This window comes from Hydra vulgaris, chromosome 13 (genome assembly GCF_038396675.1).
Source record: "Hydra vulgaris chromosome 13, alternate assembly HydraT2T_AEP".
In the NCBI taxonomy this organism is placed as follows: domain Eukaryota; kingdom Metazoa; phylum Cnidaria; class Hydrozoa; order Anthoathecata; family Hydridae; genus Hydra; species Hydra vulgaris.
The window spans coordinates 26,529,254-26,552,429 of NC_088932.1; the positions used below are offsets into that span (position 1 = coordinate 26,529,254).

General features: G+C 25.9%; 1 protein-coding gene across 1 annotated transcript in view; it reads left to right on the top strand.

Moving 5' to 3' along the window:
• The window catches only part of LOC101235711 (nuclear cap-binding protein subunit 1), a 151,597-nt gene that overhangs the window by 9,387 nt on the left and 119,034 nt on the right, over window positions 1-23,176 (top strand). Inside the window, exons 3-5 of the mRNA XM_065816367.1 lie at window positions 9,237-9,337; window positions 15,130-15,214; window positions 15,289-15,360. Of these exons, the coding sequence (XP_065672439.1) occupies window positions 9,237-9,337; window positions 15,130-15,214; window positions 15,289-15,360 (258 nt within the window). The remainder of the gene's footprint in view (window positions 1-9,236; window positions 9,338-15,129; window positions 15,215-15,288; window positions 15,361-23,176) is intronic.

The following is a 23,176-nucleotide window of genomic DNA, read 5'->3' on the forward strand; positions in this document are numbered from 1 at the left end:
TACCTTTAATAATATTTACTGAAATAAACAATAATATTCAAATTAAAAAATAATTTGAAATAGTTAATAGCCAATTAACCTATATTTGTAGGGAAGGTATATTTACTTTTACTAATGATCCAGTGTACAAAATCAAAAATCAAACGCAATTGATTTAAATTTCAATTGAGTTTTTCTGCGTATTATTTTTTGACATAATCATTGTAAAACAAACTTTTATTTGCACGAAAAAATTTTAAATAAAAATTATTTCGTGCTTTAAAATTAACTTATTTGTATAGTTTTTTTAAAAATTTCAAGAATCTCTCAACTTTCGTGCAGTTGAGAGATTCTTGAAATCTTGGCAGTTCAGCTAAAAACAAACAGACATCTATCGACCTTAATTTTTTTATATTTATACATTTTGGCATTATGAAAGATTTATTTGAGGAGTTCTCACGCTGTTCTGAGTGTAGCTCACCTGTTAAGCTTACACATAATAAAAATGAACACAAAGGGTTTCACTTTATTTCAAATTATGTATAAAATGTAGTGTTTGTTCAGCATGCAGATTTTCTTTTACTTCTCCTCAATATATACCTTTACAAAAAAGTAAAACTGTAAAAAAAGCACATGAAATTAACTATCGCACAGTTATGGCTTTTCGCGAGATAGGCAAAGGTCATGCTGGAATTAAAACATTTACAACAATGATGAATATTCCATTTTCTATTGCATTTACTACTTATAAAAAAATTAATAAGACTCTTTATTGGGCATATGAAAAATCTGCTGAAAAAAGTGCCCAAAAAGCTGCTCATGAAGTGCGTCAAATGATTAACATCAATGCGTGTAGCAATGATATTGTTGACTGTCATATTTCTATTGATGGAACATGGCAAAAAAGGGGTTATTCATCCCTGAATGGCGTGGTATCTGCAATTTCAAAGGATAATAAAAAGGTCTTAGACTATTACACTATATCAAAATTTTGTAAATCTTGTGAGATTTAGTCAAAAAAAAAAAGGATCAGCTGGTTATGAACTATGGAAAACAAGACATAAGTGTGCAATTAATCATCACGAATCATCTGGTGCTATGGAGTCCGCTGGTGCTATTTCAATTTTTTGTTCTTCATTAAGTAAGTTTAACTTAAGGTACAGTCATTACATAGGAGATGGGGACACTAAAGCATACAACAAAGTAAGGGAAGCAAGACCTTATGGAGAAACGTTGATACCGGAAAAACTAGAGTGTCTTGGTCATGTTCAAAAGAGACTTGGAACAAGACTTCGGAATTTACGTGCAATAAAAAAAAAAGAAAAGTTGAATGACAGTAAAACTCTCTCAGGTAAAGGAAGACTAACTAATGCAAGTATTAAATTAATGCAGAATTACTTTGGTATGGCTATTCGTCAGAATGATAAACTCTACCCTATGAAAAAAGCTGTACTTGCAGTTTTATGGCACTGCTGCGAAGGTGATGCAGCTACGCGTCATCAATTTTGTCCCAGAACCAACACTAGCTGGTGCAAATGGCAAAGGGATAAGATTACAGGACAATGCACTTATAAAAACAAGTTAAACTTACCAGTTGCTATAAAAGACCTATAACACCCAATATTAATGGAACTTAGTTCGGACAATCTTTTGTCAAAATATTTACACAGCTATACCCAAAATCCTAATGAGTCTTTTAATCAAATAATCTGTGAAAAATGCCCCAAAACACATTTTGTTTCAAAAAATGTTTTAGAGTTAGCTGTTTTCTCTGCAGTTATATCTTTTAATGGAGGTTACATTTCCCATAAAGAAACATTTAAGCAACTTGGATTTTATTGTGGAGAATATTTCCTTCTCGGTGCTATTAAAAAATACAAAAATCGCATCATTAATATGGAAAGGAAGGAAAAAGAAGTGACAAAATCAAGAAGGAAAAAATTTAGAGGTATAAAAAAAGGATTTAGCAAGGATAACTCCTATGTGTCTGGAAATTTTTAAAGATATATATTGTTAAAGTTGTTTTATTTTGTTTTCTTGCGTTTTCTCTGTTAACAAATTTTTAAACTTTGAACAAGAATATCTTTTGAACTACTCGGAGATTATGGCTAAAATTTTCACAGATTGTTCATCAGGTTACTGTGAAGAGATTTGACCAAAAAGAGACTTATAGTTAGCTGTTGTCGAGATATTGACATTAGCAGCACAAATTTTACATAAAAATTAAAAATTATTTTTTAAAGTGCAGCCATGGTCCCTTTCACAATGTAGAGGAAACCCATACCCATGGCTGAGATCACAGACCACACTATTACACTCACAGGTTGTTTAAGCTTTTCTATAAAGCAGTCCTGGTGGAGTTTTTCTCATGGGCATCGTCAGACAAATGAGCTTTAACTAAGTTGAAGTTTTTTAGGGTTCTTACAAAATTATAAGTCATATTAACACTACTCCAGTCTTCAATAGTCAATTTTTGGTATTTTCAAGCTCTTTCCATTCACTTTTTTTTCATGGCATCAGTTAAATGTGGTTTTTTGGTTGTATGATGTCCCATGAAATTCCCTTCAGCCAGCTGTCTCTGAACCATCCTTTTGGAGACATTAATTCCTAAATTGTTTATTATTGTAGCTAGTCGAGTCACACTTTTTTTTCCTGTTTTTAAGACAGATGTCCTTGATTTTATGGTTACAACATATAGTAGTAATCTTTTTTCTGCCACTTCTGCTAATGCGGTCTGGTTCTAGGGGCACATTATCAATTTTTCTTTTTGATTCAATTTACTGCTGACTTTGAATCACTTGTAATTGCTGCTATCTTACTCTGAGAATGTGTAGATTATAGAAGTAAGGTTTTTACTTCCCTAAATTATTTTGGGGTTAAATTTAAAGACTTACCCATACTGAAAAATCAATGAGAATGATTACAAATCAGGATTTAAGCATTGAAATTGGCAATAATTATGAATTATTAACCATAACTAATTAAATTATTAACTTACGTTTCGATAGTAACATGAGAATGTGTTTTCTCGCAAAAAATTATTCCAAAAATGAAAAAAATTGAGAGCTAAATGAGTATTAAGCTATTTTTTTGACAGATATGGTGGACTGAAAATATTGCCACTATTTTAAAACAATAATAATGGTATCAGTAACTAAAATACACAAGAGAACTTATTTTAAAACTATATGATTTAACTAAATTCATTTAAACTTAAGAATTAGTAAAAAAGTAAATTGTCACTAATAATTTGGCCACCCACTATAATATATATATATATATATATATATATATATATATATATATATATATATATATATATATATATATATATATATATATATATATATATATATATATATATATATATATATATATATATATATATATATTATACTATAATATATATATATTATATTATATATATATATATATATATATATATATATATATATATATATATATATATATATATATATATATATATATATATATATATATATATTATATTATATATGCGGTAATATAATACTATAATACTATATATATATATATATACTACCACTATAATATATATATATATATATATATATATATATATATATATATATATATATATATATATATATATATATATATATATATATGCGGTAGTGGTGTAGTGGTCAGAGCGCTCGCTTCATAAGCGAGAGGTTCGGAGTTCGACTCCCACCACGTCCCTGGAAGTACCGCGCTCAACTTAGTTTCTCCGCGCAGCAGCCTTGCTCGGCAAGGTTCGTGTTTCGGAGTTAAAGAGTTGAGAGAGGGTTGCACCACGAATAACAAATAAAAAATAAAAACACACAAAAAAAAATGAGTAGCCTCCTCGACTGTAGTGGCCCCCCTCGGGCCTTGGGGAGGGGTTGAATAATCTAATATTTATATATATATATATATATATATATATATATATATATATATATATATATATATATATATATATATATATATATATGTATATATATATATATATATATATATATATATATATATATATATATATATATATATATATATAAATAAACTAGTAAAAACACTTATCTAATTTTTTTCTTCAACAAATTGTTTCACCATCAGTAGGTTCAACAGGAAGTCTAAACATCAAAAAATTAAAATTATAGAAAAATGTTTCACAGGAAGTTAGAGTTGTTGTTAATTAATTATGTATTAACTGCAGTTATTTTGCAACCAGGAAGTTGCATCAACTACATTAAAATTAAAAAGATAATTATGAATAGAATTCTTCAGAATTAGGATAATTTTAGTTGGTCATTTTTTTAAATAATTTTTTATTAAAGGTACTTATTTTCATGTCTACATTTAGAAATTAATTCACGTAAAGTAAATTAATTCAAGTAAAATAAATGCACATAAAATATGGGTCGGCCAAAATGACTGATAGGTGTCATTTTTTACTTGAAAAGTTTCGGACAATGTCCGAGCCCTGTATATAATGTATATATAATATATAGTATATACTATAAAGTATATAATATATATATATATATATATATATATATATATATATATATATATATATATATATATATATATATATATATAGGTATGTATATATATACATATATATATATATATATATATGTATATATATATGTATATTAGGGTGTTAACCAGCCTGATGGCACCGCACATAACGCGGAATTCCCAATTTTTTTAAATTTCCCAAAAGCTCAAAAAATCATTAAAAGAAAAAACAACCTTTAATCCTGTTCTTAACAGACTTAGATTTTAAGTGTTATGCAAGAAACGTATAAATGTTTAGTAGACAAAACGAAGAAAATAATTTAGTTGACCAAAAACAATTACCTTTTTTACAAAAGAAAAAGCGTAGCAAGTCATTTAATTCAAAGTCATTCAAAAAGTGTCGCAATTTATTCAAAAATAAAATGAAAACTTTATTTTTTAATTGACTTTAGTTGTTCTTTAGTTTTCTCATTTTGTTTGCTACATAGCTTTTTTATTTGAGTTTTTTATTTTAGGCTTTTTATTTACAGTAAAATAATACCAACAAATGCTGTTTATCTTTAGTTAGGAAAGTAACAAAGGTTTTAGCATAGTAGTTATTCAAAAAATGAGTTTTGTGGAGGTAAATGTCATTTTGAGATTACATTAAAATAAAAGTATAAAATGTTTTTTATTAAGGTAATTTAAAATACTGTTAGTAAACTAAATTTGCTGGTAAAACATTTTATTATTAAGTTAATAAATCGTTTGTGTTTATTAATGTTATAAATGTTATAAATTGTTTGCGTAAAACATAAAAAAAGAATACTATATGTACATAAATTTTTACAATTTATTTTTAAATTTACAAATCAAAATTTTTAAAAAACAAATAAAAAAATTTAATTTACTAAAACAAAATTAACTAATACAAAAATCAAATTTTTTTGTCAATTTACATTTAACATTTTTAACTTTTTAACATTCTAATCAAACAATATTCTATTCTATTGAAAAACGTTTCGCTTCAAAGACCTTAATATTCTTGAAAGACTTTGACGTTCTATTAATAATTTAGACTCAACTCAATAAAATAAAAGCAACAACAAAATGCTTTCAAATAATGGAAAATACTATTTAAAAAAAAAATTTAGCAAAATTCAATCAAAAAATATTGTAACGTTATTTGAGAAATGCAAAGAAACAACAAGTGTGCAAAACTATAGTCAACAATGTAAATCAGTAGTAAGCAAAAATCCTTATCAGTCTGCATCTTTTGTAAGCGAACGTCCTCATCAGTCTACATCAGCAGTAAGTGAAAGTCCTCATCAGTCTACATCAGTAGCAAGCCAAAGTCCTCTTCAGCCTACATCAGCAGTAAATGAAAGTCCTCATCAGTCTACATTAGCAGAAAGTGAAAACAATGTATATGCAGTTCCTTTAACTTCAGTTCTTGAAAAAAGAAAAAAAAAGAAAGTCAAACCAGCACAAATACCAATCAAAAATGTAAATTTCGTTACCAGCCACAAGCCAATTAAAAAAATAATAAAAACTTTGACCTAAGTAAGTTTGAGTTAATCATTTTTAAATCTTTTGTTAACAGTTCTAAAATTGAACTTAAAAACACTTTAGCGCAAATAGAATTTTGGCAATCGCTTTTGATTTTTGGCCCAAGACGATTGCCTAAAACACTCAGCCAACTGTCTAGTTATGGTAAAGAAAGCTTAGAGCAACTTATAACTCACTATGGCAAACCAAAAAGCAGTAACAAATTTGGAGCATTACACTTTCAAATTCCAAATATCTCAGAGACAAAAACCAAATTTGAAAGTTTCAAAATTATGTTATTTACTAAGTGACTAGAATTTGAAAACAGTTTTGATATACGTATATCGAAAGAAAAAAGTTCAAGAGGTATATATATATATATATATATATATATATATATATATATATATATATATATATATATATATATATATATATATATATATATATATATATATATATATATATATATGATGTATATAAATGATATATATATATGTATATATGATATATATATATATATAAATAATATATATATATATTTTATATATATACATATATATATATAATATAATACATATTATATATATATATATATATAACAACCCTCAGAATTAGGATCGGGATTTTTTTGCCGACCTAATGCCGACCTCTAAAAGATTGAGGTCGGCAAGTTATTGCCGACCTCTTTTTTTCTAATTCCGAGGGTTGAATATATATTATATATATGATATATATACATATATATATATATATATATATATATATATATATATAATATATATATATATATATATATATATATGATATATATATATATATATATATATATATATATATATATATGATATATATATGATATATATATAGGATATATATATATATATGATATATAAAAATATATATATACATATATATATATATATATATATATAAATATATATATATATATATGTATATATATATATGATATATATATATATATATATATATATATATATATATATATATATATATATATATATATATACAGGGTTTAATACAGGCGCTGGGCATCAGACATTGTCCAGAACTTGTCCAGTAAAAAATGACATCTATCAGTCATTTTGTATTATCTGTCTATCAGTCATATGTATATGTATATTTATATATATTTATATATATCTATACATATATGTATACGTTTGTTTATATGAAAAGTTTTTTCATATTGCCCTTACCATTTTGTTGTTGCATAAATTGGTCAGACCTCTAGAATCGACCTCTAAAATATAATATACATGGCCATGTAATATAAGTAGGCCATGGCCGTATGAAAATATCTTAATATGAAAAGTACTATAAATAAAATCTTTCTAAAAATTAATTTTAATGACATTGATCAAAAGGAATTTTTGAAATTGAGATAAAAATACATTTGTTTAAACATTTTCGTCTTGGCTTTTTTTTTTTTGTTAATTCACCTTTAATAGGCCGAGAAGGCCACTACAGACAAGGAGGCTACTTAGTTGTGGTTATAACCCTCTCTCAACTCTATAACTCCGAAACACAAATTTTGGCGAAAAAGGTTGCTGTGCGGATAAACAAGTTAAGCGCTGTACTACCAGGGACGTGGTGGGGATTAAACTCGGTACCTCTTGCTTATGAAGTGAGCACTCTACCACTACCGCATATTTTAGTAAATAAATAAAATTGTAAATTTCAAAATTGAACCAACAGGAAGATGAGCCAAAGCTGTATATAAAGAAAATTTTTGTATGTAAAAAAAAAGAAACATTTTTTAGTTTTAAAGGGGATTAATTTTTAAACTTTGTATTTAAAAAAAAATTATGTTTATACATTTTTTCATAAAACTAGTTTATATAATACAGTAGCTTTTTGCAAGTCACATCACTTTTGGTACTCGTTTGCAAGTTACAACACTTGTGGTATCAGTTTACAAGTCACATCACTTGTAGAACCTATTTGTAAGTTACAACTCTTTTAGTATCCATTTGCAAGTTACAACACTTGCAGTATCCTTTTGGAAGTTACATCACTTGTGGTACTTGTTTGCAAGTTACAAAAATTGTTGTATCCATTTGCAAGTCATATCACTTGTGGTAATGAATGTAGTACTTTTAATTGGAACTGAACACTGTAAAATGCTTGTTCTGTTAGAACACCTGTTTTAACTTTCACTGAATTTGATGAAACTTGTTAGAACTTCATCATGTTGTTATTGTGTAGTGCACTGACTATTAACCGGTACGATAACAATGTTAATTTCTAAATTTTTAACATAATTTCTGCTTCTGATGACAGCAGTCTGTAATCAGAAAACATATAGCTAGAGTTTCGAAAGTTTTTTTTTTTGTCAATATGTTATAGATGATACAACTAATTAACTAATAACTATAATAACCTTAAGAAAATTAATTTATCTGCCTCCTCATCTGTAGTAAACACAAGTTAGCAGTAATATATTTTTAAATGTCTATGTAGTCTACAAATAATATATTTTTAAATGTAGTCAAATATAGAACTTAGAAATTATAATTAAATATAAATTTTAAATATAAGTTAAAAAATAAATTGTATAAATTATAAACTGAAAAAAAATCAAGTATAAATAAAGTCAAGCATAAAAACTTTATTATTTTTTTATTAGTTTATATTATCTTATATCAATCAATTGTCATAGTAACATGAAACTTTATTTATCAATCATAGTTATATTCCACAAACAATCATTTGTGTTTAGACCTCATTTATGTATTATATTTGTTGATGACACGTCAGATTATACCTGTAATTATTAATGTACCTGTAATTATTAATGTTGATGACTGTAAAAATTTATGTGGGTTGAATGTTAATTTTGATAAATTTATTCAATCTACTAGAAATTAAATCAACTAACTTTTCTATAGCAGTACTCAATAACAATGGTCAAAGGAGAACTTGGATATTATTTCCTAATGCTTTGCAAATGTTGATGAATGCTTTTTTTTGATGTTGTAATGTTGTTATCATGTTTTGTCAATGTTGTCATGTTATTTGTCATGTTGTCAGGTTATTGTCATGGTTTGAAGAACTAATTGACTTTTGTAGCAATTTTTTGTTGTTGCTTTTGAAGCATTTAGGACAATTATTCTTTCTATAATAGTTTCCTACAAATAACACAACTACTTACTAGAAGTAATATATAAGTATATATTTTTTAGAGTACATCGTCTTTGGAGAGTAACTTAGAAGGTCTAGCTGATGTGTTAATAGCTGATATTGTAAATTACAAACAAAGGATTTTGCAAATTCTTTGCACATGGTATGAATTTTCTGATATTTAAAGTATGTTTACAAAAAAACAACAACAAATAAACAAAAACCTATTACACAAAGAAACTTTATTTGCTATTTCATTTTAAACAAAGTATTTAGTATTAACTTAATATTAATTTAATATTACTATTAAAAACTATTATGTTGATTTTTTAATAAAAATTTTAATTTATTTATATTTTTTTTTATTCAGAGAACATGTATATTAAATGTAAACTTTTAAATAATTTTTATTTTATTTTCATTGTTCTTTTATACCAGTTTTTGGTGTTTTGTATGTTTTTTTGGTGATTTGTTCGCTATGTTTTGTGCTTTGTATGTTTTGCCATTGATTAGGAACGTAAATATTTTATCAGTTTATAATTTATTTCATATGATGGATTTAGGCCTTGAAATGACATTTTGATGCGTAACAAAAAAACTCTTGTAAATGTAACTTTATTTCAACTTTAATATTTACATTTATAATGTTTAATTGTGTCATTAGCATGTTTTAAAGTATTGCATTGTAATTAAGTTTAATTTTAAATCGCTTTAAAAATCAATTAAGCAAATATAATAAAATTACTGATGAAATCTAAATTTGGTATTTAAAAAAGATTATATTTTCTTATTCTTAAAACAATCTTATACATAACATAATCTTTTGTTTGCTTATCAACATTTTTTTTTTATTATGTATTTAATGAACAATTTTTAATAAAGATTTAATCAGTTACCAGTAATATATTCGTAAACATAATTTATGTTTATAAATAAATTTTTGCACAATATTGAATTAATAAGAAACATAAAATTTCAAATTCATTTGTGATAAAAATTCTCTTAAATAAAAACACTTCTTCCTTTTTAAAACAAAAAAAAAAAGAAGTTTTATAGTTGCTTCCACACATTTTAATCTGATGGAGAGATTTGTGTATGATGGAGAGACATGTTTCATGTGATGAATATGTTAGCAGATCATAAAACAAAATTTCTTCTTTAATAAATATTTTGAAAGTATTTAACACTTCTTTAATGAATATTGTAAAAGTATTTAACACTTCTTTAATAAATATTGTGAAAGTGTTTAACACTTCTTTAATAAATATTGTGAAAGTATATAACACTATTTTACATTCCTTTGAAAAAAAATTTTTCATTTCAAAATCATATTTAATTTGAAGTTTTTTAATTAAAAAAAAAAGAGTATCAAACAATCAGTTTCTTTAATAAAAAGTTCACGAATGCGGTTGAATGCTTTTTATGGCAATATTTTCTAAATAAATGGCACATTAAAAATATTAAAATATTCCAAAATAAAAAAGTATTTGCTTAACCTAAAGTTGTTGAAAACATACACAAATCACCAATTCGTATGTTAAATGCGAGCTACATTATACTTCTTGATGGATTTTGTAGGTCTACCAATCTTTTTTTTTGAAGGGTTGATTAAATAGACTGCTTGGTTTTTACAAAGTTATTGTTATTGTTTTACGGTATAATAGATAACCCAACATCACAAATTTTATGTAGCCAATGTATTTTGTTCGGCTTTTAAATTGAAAAGAACTAAAAAAATGAATAAAACTTTTTGTTAGTACTTTTCAAATAATTTTGTATCTTAAGCCACCATTATATCTAAGATTATCTTAAGCCACCATTATATCTGAGAAACAAAATCAAATAGAAAAAGCTGTAGTTATATAGTCAAGAGCAGATGCAGATTTTTAGTTTACCCCATCCAAACAAAAAACAAAAAAACAAACCAAAAAACAATGTTTTAACCTCTTGGTGCAAGTAATACAATGGAGTACATTTGCAATCAATCAAATCCTGACTGGTGCAGATGTTGCAAAGTTCACACTAAATATTTTAAATATTTAAATATAAATATTTACACTTTTTTAATATTGAAATTATTTACTTTTAGTAGCAAAAAAACAAATTAGCTTATCCATTTTTTTCATATCTTGAAAATGATAATTTACATTATTAGGTTTCGTAAAACAACTTTTGTAGCCTTGGCAAAGCTAAGGTTGCAAAATTTAAGTTAAAAAAAATGATTACAGTTTTAGTATAGTAATTGCACAAGAAGGTGAAAAAAACAAAAGATAATGTAAAAAGATTGCTACTTAGCTAAATGACAAGTTAAGCCAGAATGAGCTTTGTTTGACGGAACTAGAGATAATAGCTCTTTTGAGCAGCAACCATGATACTATTTGTAGAAAAGAGAAAGATGATCCAACTATAAAACAATGAGAGAGAGGCTCAAGCTTGGCAGATAGAGCAGGTCTAACTATGTTTACAGCAATTTTAGACCTTTTCTAAAAGAGAAAGCATCATTAAAAGAACCAGTCCAAATATGAAAACAGTATTCCATACAGTAGCAATAAAGAAAATTGTAGAGGTAGAGAATGGAATCAAGAGTAAGAAAATAGCGAGCATGATAATGAGAAGCAACCTTGGCAGATGCTAATTTAGCAATCATTTGTATATTTGGTTTCCATGAGAGGTCAGTAGTGAATGATAATCCAAGAAGACCTAAAGAAGAGGACTAAAGGGAGAGGGTTGCCATTCATCAATATAGTAATGTCAATAGTATTGCCACAGTTGTTCTGAGTAAACAACCAAGTTTAGTTTGAGTCAAAATCCATTAGCCACCGCAAGCCCCGATCTGTTATAGAAGTGAGATCTGATTCAAGATCGGTTACCCGTTCTAAGCAATCAAAAGAGAAGAATTGTTAAGACAGGAGTATAAATTGAATCATAAGCAAATAGAGTCACTTCAGATGTAAGGTTGTCAGGAAAATCATTAATGTAGGTAAGAAACAAAAAAAGACCGAGGATAAAACCTTGAGGTACCCCAGAAGTTATTGGAAATCAACCCTTGGAATTAAGAAAAATGAGGTCAGCAATAATTTGCCGACCTCAATCTTTTAGAGGCCGGCAAAAATTATTTGATACAAAGGTCTTACCATAAAACATAGAAACGAGGTTGGTATTTTTTTGCTGACTTCAAACAGTTTCAGGTTGGCAGTTAGGTCAGCATTGTCGAATGCCGACCCTAATTCCGAGGGTTGCTGGAAATAGAGGATTGCCTTTTGAGGATAACTTTAATAAAGCGTTTAGAATGAAATGATTTAATAATCTCAAAAACTTCCAGATACACAAAATACTAAAGTTTATACAAATATGTAAAGATATTGTATGCTAGCATCTAAATAAATAGCAAACATATATGTTTATATTCACATATATCCATATTGTGAATGCATAAATGCGCCTCTTACCTTCTGTATCCAAGCAGGTATAGAAACTTTTATCATTTCTAGTTGGTTTGAAGTCTAGTCTCATTCTACTCCACAATTTTGTGGAGTAGAATGAGACTTGACTTTAAACCAACTAGAAATGATAAAAGTTTCTATACCTGCTTGTGGAGTAGAATGAGAAGTGAGCAGTTGCTATATTAAACTGTAATCATCTTTTTTACAAGAATATCTCTCTTGTGAACAAGTATCAAATGTTATTATTGCAAAAAGTCAATGTAAAAAGGTCCTGTCTGATGCTAAGCTCTGTTATTCTTAGTTTACTAAATCTTGTGTCTTATCCAAAAGTCTCAGATCTTATGAGACTTTTGAAAAATCTTCAGCAGAGTCTTAATTAAAAAAAAAGTCTAACATTCCATCATTATTCATGGGTCTGCTTTTATTACTTATCCCCAGAATAAGGCAGTGTTCTTGCAAAAAACTTTTCCTCTAATACTCTTGAATCAAATGACCATATCCTTCCAGCCATACCAGTTAAACAGATTAACCTATTGTTAGACATCTAAATCACTCTGACTTCCAATGCTATCAATTCTCTTTTACGGTCTGTGGTTCAGATTTCAACATTTCCATCAAAAGTCTTACAAAAGTGTTCTTCAGAACTCTCTTCAACACTCGCTAAACTATTGTGCTGATTAAGTGGTTTCAATATTTAAAAACTCTAGAAAACACTCTGACCTCTCTATTGTATGATTATAACAAGATAAGGAAAAGACATTAATCTTAGACAGAGATTAGAAAAAATGTTGTATCAAACAAAATTTGCCAGAAAAGATTAAAGCAGTTTTGGCAGATTTAGACGAAAATGGTAGAGGTAGAAGTAAGAAAACTTAGAGTGCATTACATATGGTATAAACAAGCTTTAGTTAAGGAACATAAATACTTGAGATTTTTTATATTAGAGAAACAGCATAAAAAGGAAAGGCTTAAGTTTGATCATGATGATGAGAATGATGATGATGATTTATCAAACCTGACGCCTGCCCTTGTCAAATTTCAACCCGGGTCACTTACTACTTGGAAAATAAAAGTTTGAAGTTATAAATTTTTACCTTAGGGATTTATTAAAAAAAAAGTAGTGAATAGAATGATAAATGTGTACATAGAAACCAGTTCTTATTTTTGAAATTTTGTATGCATGATTGGATAATAATCTTTTTTTTATGAACCTAAAAATGACTTTCGAACGAGTTCAATTTTCTGCATTTACTTAAGATTACGATTATAATTATAAAGATTTTAACATATTAAAATGCAAAGTAATTAAACAATGTTGTATTATAATGAAACTTCACGTTCTATAATTTTAAACTAGTTTCTTCTTCGGTGTCAGAGATCCAGTCATGCTAGTACTTGACAGGTTGTTTCACTGCATTAACTTGTTGTCCGTCATTATTATAGCATCTTTTGTGGAATTATCATATATTCTGCAAGATCATCGTTTATAACTGTTTATAGAAAAAAAAGTTTTTAAAATAAATCTTTGCAAGTCGTGAAGAAAATTATCAAAGTTTGCATTGTTATGAAGAGTAAAAAACAGAAATACAATAAAGTAAAATGATAAAACAACATTAAACAAGAAAGAAAAACAACTAATAACTATATATAGAATAAATATATATTAAAAATAATGCAAAGAAAATCCAAAATATTTTTCTTTTGAATTAATTATTATTAGTTGGAAATATGTAAAAATTGTCATAAGAGAAAAAAATATGAACACAATTAAGGTACATTATAATTATTTTATGAAAAGTTAATGAAGCTCAATGTCCTCAAAAGTTTTGAATTTAATTTAACAAAAAAAAAATGAATATATAAATAAGAGATGGTTAAAAGAGAATTAAAAGGTAAATTTGTTTTGAAAAATATTTCATGTTTTAAAGCTTAAATAAATTTTGGTTTTAAATTAGTGATACCTAATAATTTGACAATTTGATTCGAATTGTTTTGCTCATTAAGTTACATATTTTATATAAATTGTGAAATTTTTAAGTAATTTGTTTAAGAATAAGTAATTTTTAAATTTAAAAACTTTTTTTAGATTTACAAATTACTTATTTTTAAACAAATTACTTACTTAAAAATTATAGTCTAAAAGCTTTTTTGTGAAGTTTCACCTTCATGACATTTTAAGATGACCTTAAGTTTTCCAGTTTTAGACATTTTTATATTTTTTTATATCTATAGTGAAACACATTTTTCTGCAAATTTTGAAAATCAGTTTTTTTGTATAAGCTATGCCTATTAATAGATTGATTTATTACAAAATAAATTTATTTCAAAATAAATTTATTACAAAATAATTTTAATAAAAGATAAAAATTATTAAAAGATAAATTTATTAAATTAATTGCTTGTAGTTTTGATTTAAAAATAAAGCAGTTAAAATGATCAAATAATGGGGAAATCTGTTAAAAGTATCGAAATTTCAAAATTCATTAATCTGGAATGTTTAATGATTTTTTAGTGTCACAAATTTACCAGAGAAAGGAACTATATATGCAACATTGGTTGGATTGCTCAATGAAAAAAGTTTTGACTTTGGAGGAGAGGTATTAAAAAAATTTCTTTAAAATTTTGTTAATTGCAGAAAATGACAAAAACTTTTACTTTTTTTTTTTTTTAGTTTCTTGAATTAACAATGTGTAATTTAAAGGAAGTTATTTTCAGTGAACAATGGGATCGAGCTCGTCTTATGGTATGTTTTTTTCTTCATTAATGTATTTAAAGTATTGCTTTTTTATGTAAAATTTTTTACTCTTTGCTTTTTCATTAATGTGTATATAAAGTACTTATTTAGGCTTCTTTTACGGCAGTTTCTTAAGCCTCTCAATGTTATTTTTTATTAGGTATGATGTTATGAAAGAGTTTAAGTAATTTTTTTTAATTTTAGTGTCTTAAATACTAATTACAAGAAAAAGCATGAAAAATGCTCTATCATGTTTTGAGTTTTTTGCAAAAGTAAAATGCTTTTATTTAATAAAGGTTTAATAAAGTTTTAACTTAGCAGCAATATATAAAACTGACACTGAATTACTTGATTGCATGTGAAGGGGATTTTGTTCCTTCATGAATGTCTGACTTAAGTGGTAAAAAGGAAACATTTGGGTGAATGAGAATCTTTAATTAACTTGAATGAATGTTACTAGAAAGGTGCATCAATAGTGATGATTCTACTTAAATCATTATAATACATAAAAAATTTTAATTTCCAGCTAACCTTATTGGTTTTTCTTTTAAAGTTAAATCTTCATACAATGTTACAGACAGCCTCTGTCAAGAAAATTATTTTATAAGATTGTACAAACATGCTGAAACATGCAAGTTTCTGCTGCATCTTTGTTATTGTTATTATTATTGTTACAGTTGAACTCATGTAATTCTCAAGAGGTCTCAAAATATGTTACACATGTTCTCGAATTATAGCAGTTTAATCTTGAATATTCAACCCTGAAGAGACCAAAGAATTTATTTAATTTAAATGATCTTTTGAATTATAGGAAACTATGAGTTACAAGAGCTCGACTGTGTCATTATTATTTAAAAAAATTTTGAAATTTAATTTATGACATGTTAATTTTTAAAATTATATTTTTGAAATCAAATTTGACAGGTATACCTAATGGTATACCAGGTATGATGGTATAATGGTATAACAGGTATACCTAATGGTGTCAAGGATAATAACTCAAAAATAATTTTTAATCAATTTTGAAACTAAAAAAATAAATATTTTCTTTTTTAATAAACTAAAAAAAGAAAATATTTTATTTAAATTTTTTTTCTTTTTTGTTTTTAACAATATAGTAATTATAAACAAAAAATATTGGTCAATAAAGTTAAGCTATATTTGTGTTAATTTCATGTCCAAAATATAATTTAAAAAAAAAATCCTTTCAACAGTGATTTGTTGCCATTAACAAGTTTGACAGGATGTCAGCTTTTTAGTGATATATATAGTGTATATATATATATATATATATATATAAATATATATATATATATATGTATATATATATATATATATATATATATAGTATAATATATACTATATATATATATATATATATATATATATATATATATATATATATATATATATATATATATATATATATATATATATATATATATATATATATATATATATATATATATATATATATATATATATATATATATATATATATATTAGGGTGTGACATCGGCCCTCTATATTCTAAAAAAAGTCTGTTCATATTCTTAAAACCTTTTATTGGTTCTCACAAGCAACTTTGTTAAATTTTTTCAAAATTTTATCTGATATAGGGGGAGCACTAGACCCTTGAACACTTACCAGGTCCCTAATATTATATAAAAAATTTTTTTTAAAGTATGTCATGTTGGGTATTAAAAGAAGCGAATTTATATATAAATTTCAAAAATAATAATAACATTTTTAAAAAATTATTATTTTAGAGTTTTTTTTGCAGAAAAATGACATTTTTAACCTAAAAATGAAAAAATTGTATTTTTTTGATAATTATTGCAATAAAATTCTTAAATATAATTTTTTTTATAAAATGGTTGTTATTTTTAAAATTTTTATATAATTTTGCTTCTTTTGAGACCCAACATGACATACTTTTGGAAAACTTTTTTTTTATAATATTAGGGACCCTGTAAATGTTCAAGGTTCTTGTGCTCCCCCTAATTCCAATATAATTTTGCAAAAATTAAACAAAGTTATATATGTATATATATATATATATATATATATATATATATATATATATATATATATATATATATATATATATATATATATATATATATATATATATATATATATACATATATATATATATTTATATATATATATATATATATTTATATATATATATATATTTATATATATATATATTTATATATATATATTTATATATATATATATTTATATATATATATATATATATATATATATATATATATATTTATATTTATATATATTTATATATATATATATTTTTATATATATATATTTTTATATATATATATTTTTATATATATATATTTTTATATATATATATATTTATATATATATATATATATATATATTTATATATATATATATTCCTATAGTAAACGGCTTAGATATACAGTTAGTGGTAAAAAATAGCTCTTTGCTTGTTTGTAGTATTTAAACTGACAAAACATAAGGTTAGATTATAACACACGGCCCATGTTTTACAGTAAAAAACTAAAATAAAAACACTCTGAATGTTTTTATTTTATTTTTTAAAAATAAAAACATTGAGAATGTTTTTATTTTATTTTTTTACTGTAAAATATATGTGTAGTGTTGCTACATCAACTATTTTATAGCCTGCTGCAACAAAGGAGTGCTGCTAAATTGACTATTTTAAAGCCTGCTGCTACAAGAGAGTGCTGCTACATTGACTATCTTATAGCCTGATTTACAACGAAGTGCCGCCACATCGACTTAGGGTTTGGTTAGGGCAAGCAGTCTATCAAATCTCTACAGTGGTGTGCAAAATAATAGGTAATAATAAGGGTAATGTGTTTATTACATCATATTTATGAATATGCTTGACATAAATGCAAGAATCCCACATATATTTCTAACCTCACTTACTTATATATATTTTGTTGTTTGCTGGTGATGTATAAATAAGTTTGTGCGTGTATTATATAAATTACTTATTATTGGACACCTTAAATTAACACTTTAAATTAAGGTGTGCAAAATATTAAGTAATGTATATTTAAAATTAAATTATTTACAATAATAATTTATTTAGTTAAATGATGAGTTTTGCTAACAGTTACTATGAAATTTGTTGAATTAAAATGAAAATATTTATTTTTTTAGAAGAAATAAAAAGAGGATAAAAAATAAAAGAAAAATGGGACGTAACGTACATTGTTCGGAAGATAAAAGAAATTTAATCAAAATTTTACGAAACCAGGGTAAAACTTTGAAAGAAATTTCAAATTTAATGGACTGTTCAATTAATATAGTATGCAATGCAATTAAAAAAAATATACATTCGAAACACGTGTTCGAAAGAAGAAAACATCTAGAAGAGATGACAAAAATATTGTTCTTTATTCCAAAAGAAATCCTTTTGCAATGTCAATAGAAACAAAATCTACTCTTGGCCTGCAAATTGATGCTTGGACAGTTAGAAAAAGGCTTACTTAACAATATGTTAAAGGCAAGGTACCAAAGAAGTGTCCATTTTTATCACAAAATATTAAAAACAGGAAAGATTTTGCTAGGAAACACGTGGGCTGGCCATCTTCAAAATGGCGAAATATTCTTTGGTTAGGTGAGACCAAAATTAACTTGTTTGGGACAGATGCACTAAAAAAATATGTCAGAAGACCAAAAAGAAAAGAATATGATCCTAGATATACTGTCAAAACGATTAAACATGGTGGTGGAAATATTAAAATAGGGGTTGTTTTTCATATTATGGAGTAGGTCCCCTTTCTTGGATCCAAGAAAATATGAACAAAGAAATATATTTAAATATACTGAAGAATGTTATGCTACCCTTTGCAGAAGAAAACCTACCTTTGATTTGTGGCTATCAACAAGATAATGACCCAATGCATACAGCAAAGGTAGTAAAAAATTGGTTTCATAATGAGAGAATTCAGATTTTAAAGTGGCCAGTCCAATCACCAAACATAAACCTGATAGAAAATCTCTGGGCACACATTAAAAATGAGTTAGGAAAACTTGAGATGAGTATTGGAAAAACATTAAATACATTTGGAAAAACATTCCCATAAGTACATGCCAAAAATTATTCGATACCATGCCGAAAAGATGTGCAGCGATAATTGCAAATAAAGGGTATAAACCAAATATTATTAAACCATAAGTAAATTAAATTTTTACTTATTATTGTTCATTATTTCCAAGAAAATATGTACTTAATTTTAATTTAACTATCTTTTTGCACAGTAGATATTTAAAAAAATAATCTAATTATATAGGCTAGTAAACAAATTTTGTTTTTTTATTATTTCCTTTCATTAAAAATATTAGTTAATAATTGAATTAATTGTAGAATAACTAATTAAATAAATTAGATTACTATCAAGTACTTATTTTGTACGAAAAGTCAAATATTTAACAATTATCTATTATTTTGCACACCACTATATATATATATATATATATATATATATATATATATATATATATATATATATATATATATATATATATATATATATATATATATATATATATACATATATATACTCACATATACATATATATACTCACATATATATAGATATATATATGATATTAAATTTATTAACTATTTAAAAAACTTATCAGTTTAAATATTTGTAACTAGGACTCTTGGTTAATAAAAAAGACTGTTAAAAACATCTCAAGAAAAGTACTCATTTCGGGCATAGTAAGTGACCGGGGATGATTTTTGACCGGGGCAGGGGCAGGGCTGGGTTTGATAAAATATAGCCAGGGCAGGGTTTGTGACCGGGGTTGCAAAAACATTTATACATATATATGCATATATAAACATCATTATAATCAACATGATCATCATAATCATTATTATCATGATGATGATCATCAACATCATGTTATCATCATCATGATCATAATCATCAACAGCATAAAAAAGGAAGGCCTGATGATGATGATGATGATGATGATGATGATGATGATGATGATGATGATGATGATGATGATGATGATGATGATCATGATGATCATGATCATGATTATCATGATGATGATAATGATGATGATGATGATGATGATGATCATCATGACAATGATGATCATTGTCATCATTATCATCATCAGGCTTAGATACCTAAATTACTTTAATCTTTTTTAATTAACATTATTCGATACATCGTTTTTTCTAATTTGTCTAAGATCATACCTCCTTTTCTTGTCTTGCTTAAGTCACACCGCACATCCATCTGATCATATTCTCTTTCGGCAAATACTACACCATACAAATACTAAAGTTATAACAATATAACAATGGAAGGATATTGTATGCCAGCATCTAAATAAATAGCAAGCGTATATGTTTATTTTCTTAATATGTATGCATACAATATGTATGCATCTTGGAAGCTTTTATTCCTTGTGGAATTAAAGTTTAGAATATTTTATTAATTTTCTTTAATTTTAAGTCAAGCTATATTCTACTCAACATTTTTCACTATCTTGAGCAGTTGCTTTATTAAACATTAATCATTTTTTTCATCTTTTTTATAAGAACATCTCTCTTAAGAACTAATGTCCTTTTATTATTGCATGAAGCCAATGTAAAAAAGTCCTATCTGATGTTAAGCTCTGTTATTCATAGTTTACTAAATCTTGTATCTTATCTCAGATGTTAGGTTTTAGAGACTTTTGGTAAGTCTTCAACAGTCTCAACAATGTCATTAACTAAAGTCTAACATTTAATCTCTAATTCATGGGTCTGATCTTTTTACTTCCCCTAGAATAAAGCAGAGTTATTTTGCAAAGAAATTATACTCTAGTTTTACTCTTGAATATAATGGCCATACTCTTCCTGACAGTTAAACAGATTAACCCATTGTTAAACATTGAAATCACTCTGGCTTCCAATCCTAAAGGTAATTCTCAACTAAATACTTCCACAGTTTGTGCTCCAGACAAGATTTCCGTCATAGTCTTAAAAAAGTGTTCTCCGGAACTCTCTTCAATTTTTACTAAACTTTTAAAAAGGGCTAAGTGGTTCCAATTTTTAAAAACTCTAGAAAACACTTTTACCTTTCCAACTATCCTACAATTAGTCTTTGTTGTTAGTTTCTTGTTATAACGGTTTTGAGGTTATGGAATTATTTTTTTCTAGCTGCAGTAGTAAAGTTATTTTTGAAGGCCTGCTCTCCTCTTTATTTCAAATAGCTTCAAAAGGACTACTAGGTTCTAACTTTGCTCCTGTATCATTTCTTATCTACAATAACAATCTTCATAAAACCTAAAGTGGCTCTATTTGCTGACGACTCAACTTTTTACTCTTGTCTTGACAAAAAATCTTTTCTTTTTAATTGTTTAGAACAAGCAGCCGATTTTAAATCTGATCTCTCTTCTGTAACAGCTTAAGGCTTGCAGTGGTTTATGGATTTAATATCTGAACTTTCAAATCCACAATTTTTGTAAGACAACAAAACTCATTTATTTACTGCAAAAAAATATTGTAATGTTGTTGGCATTCTATATTGACGAATAACAACCCTCTTACTCTCAGGCAAAGTCTAAAATCACATTGTAAATGTAATTAGACCTGCATTATCTGCCAAGCTTGAACCACTCTCCCATTGTTGTAAGATTGAATTTTTTTCTTTTTTCTACAAATACAATCATGGTCAATGCTCAAATGAGCTATCATCTCTATAACTCATTCTTGCTTGGCTTTTTATTCAACAAGTTGCATCCTTTTACTGTATCTATTCCTTCATGTTATAAAAACTTTTATTAATTCAGTTTTTTTCCTTGAACATCAAAAAAATGTTTTCTTTTTTTATACAACTTACAACTTAAGTCTTCAGTTATCTGTTTCCTAGTATTTTAACTTGTTCCCTATTTTAAAGTCATGACTTAATAGTGGTTACTTGCAATCTTGTTGGAAGGAAATTAAATTTAAAAAAATATATAAATGTATGCCGGTATTTAATAAATAGTAAATCTAAGCATATAATTATAATATATTAGGTATTATAAATTGTTTTCTAGTCCTGGCTATCAACTCCTGCTAAATCTTATAATTTTGCCAAGACTGGGGCCAGGTTTGCAAAAAGTCTAATTTTTAGCCGGAGCCTGGTCCCTGGTCACTTACTGCTTTGGCAGATGTTAATGAGATATAAAATCTATGTTAACCCGTTTTGCACTCCTTTATGTAATAGACTGGTATTGATAGAAAACCTGTGTTACATGGTTTTCATCTACTGATATAGTATTGGAATGTATATGTTGAATTAAATATATACATTCTTGATTCAAACAGATAAATTCTGAATTCAAACAAATAAATTGATGTACACCAAGGTGTACATCAATTTATTTGTTTGAATTCAGGTTTGTGATATTGTTTAGCACCACTTTACTCAATCAAATCTTTCTTTTTGTGTTCTTTTTGTTATTTATCGTTCTACCTCTTCCAAAAGACTTTTCGGTCTTTATTTTGATTCAATGACTGCATTCATTGTTATTTTTGACTGCACCTAATATTATTACCCTAATCAATTTCTCTCAGTCTTTGATTCATGTCTTGTCTCAGACCCAGGCTTGCACTCAGTTTTGTTCTTTTTCAGGTTGTTCAGAAAATACTGTTAATAAACAAAAACTGTTGATAAACAAAAACTTAACAAAAACTGAAAATAATCTTAATAAAACTTTTAACTTGTTGTTTTAACCACTTTCATCTTTTTAAAATGCACTAGGTTCATCCTTTTATTTCACTTATCACTATTACCTATTACAC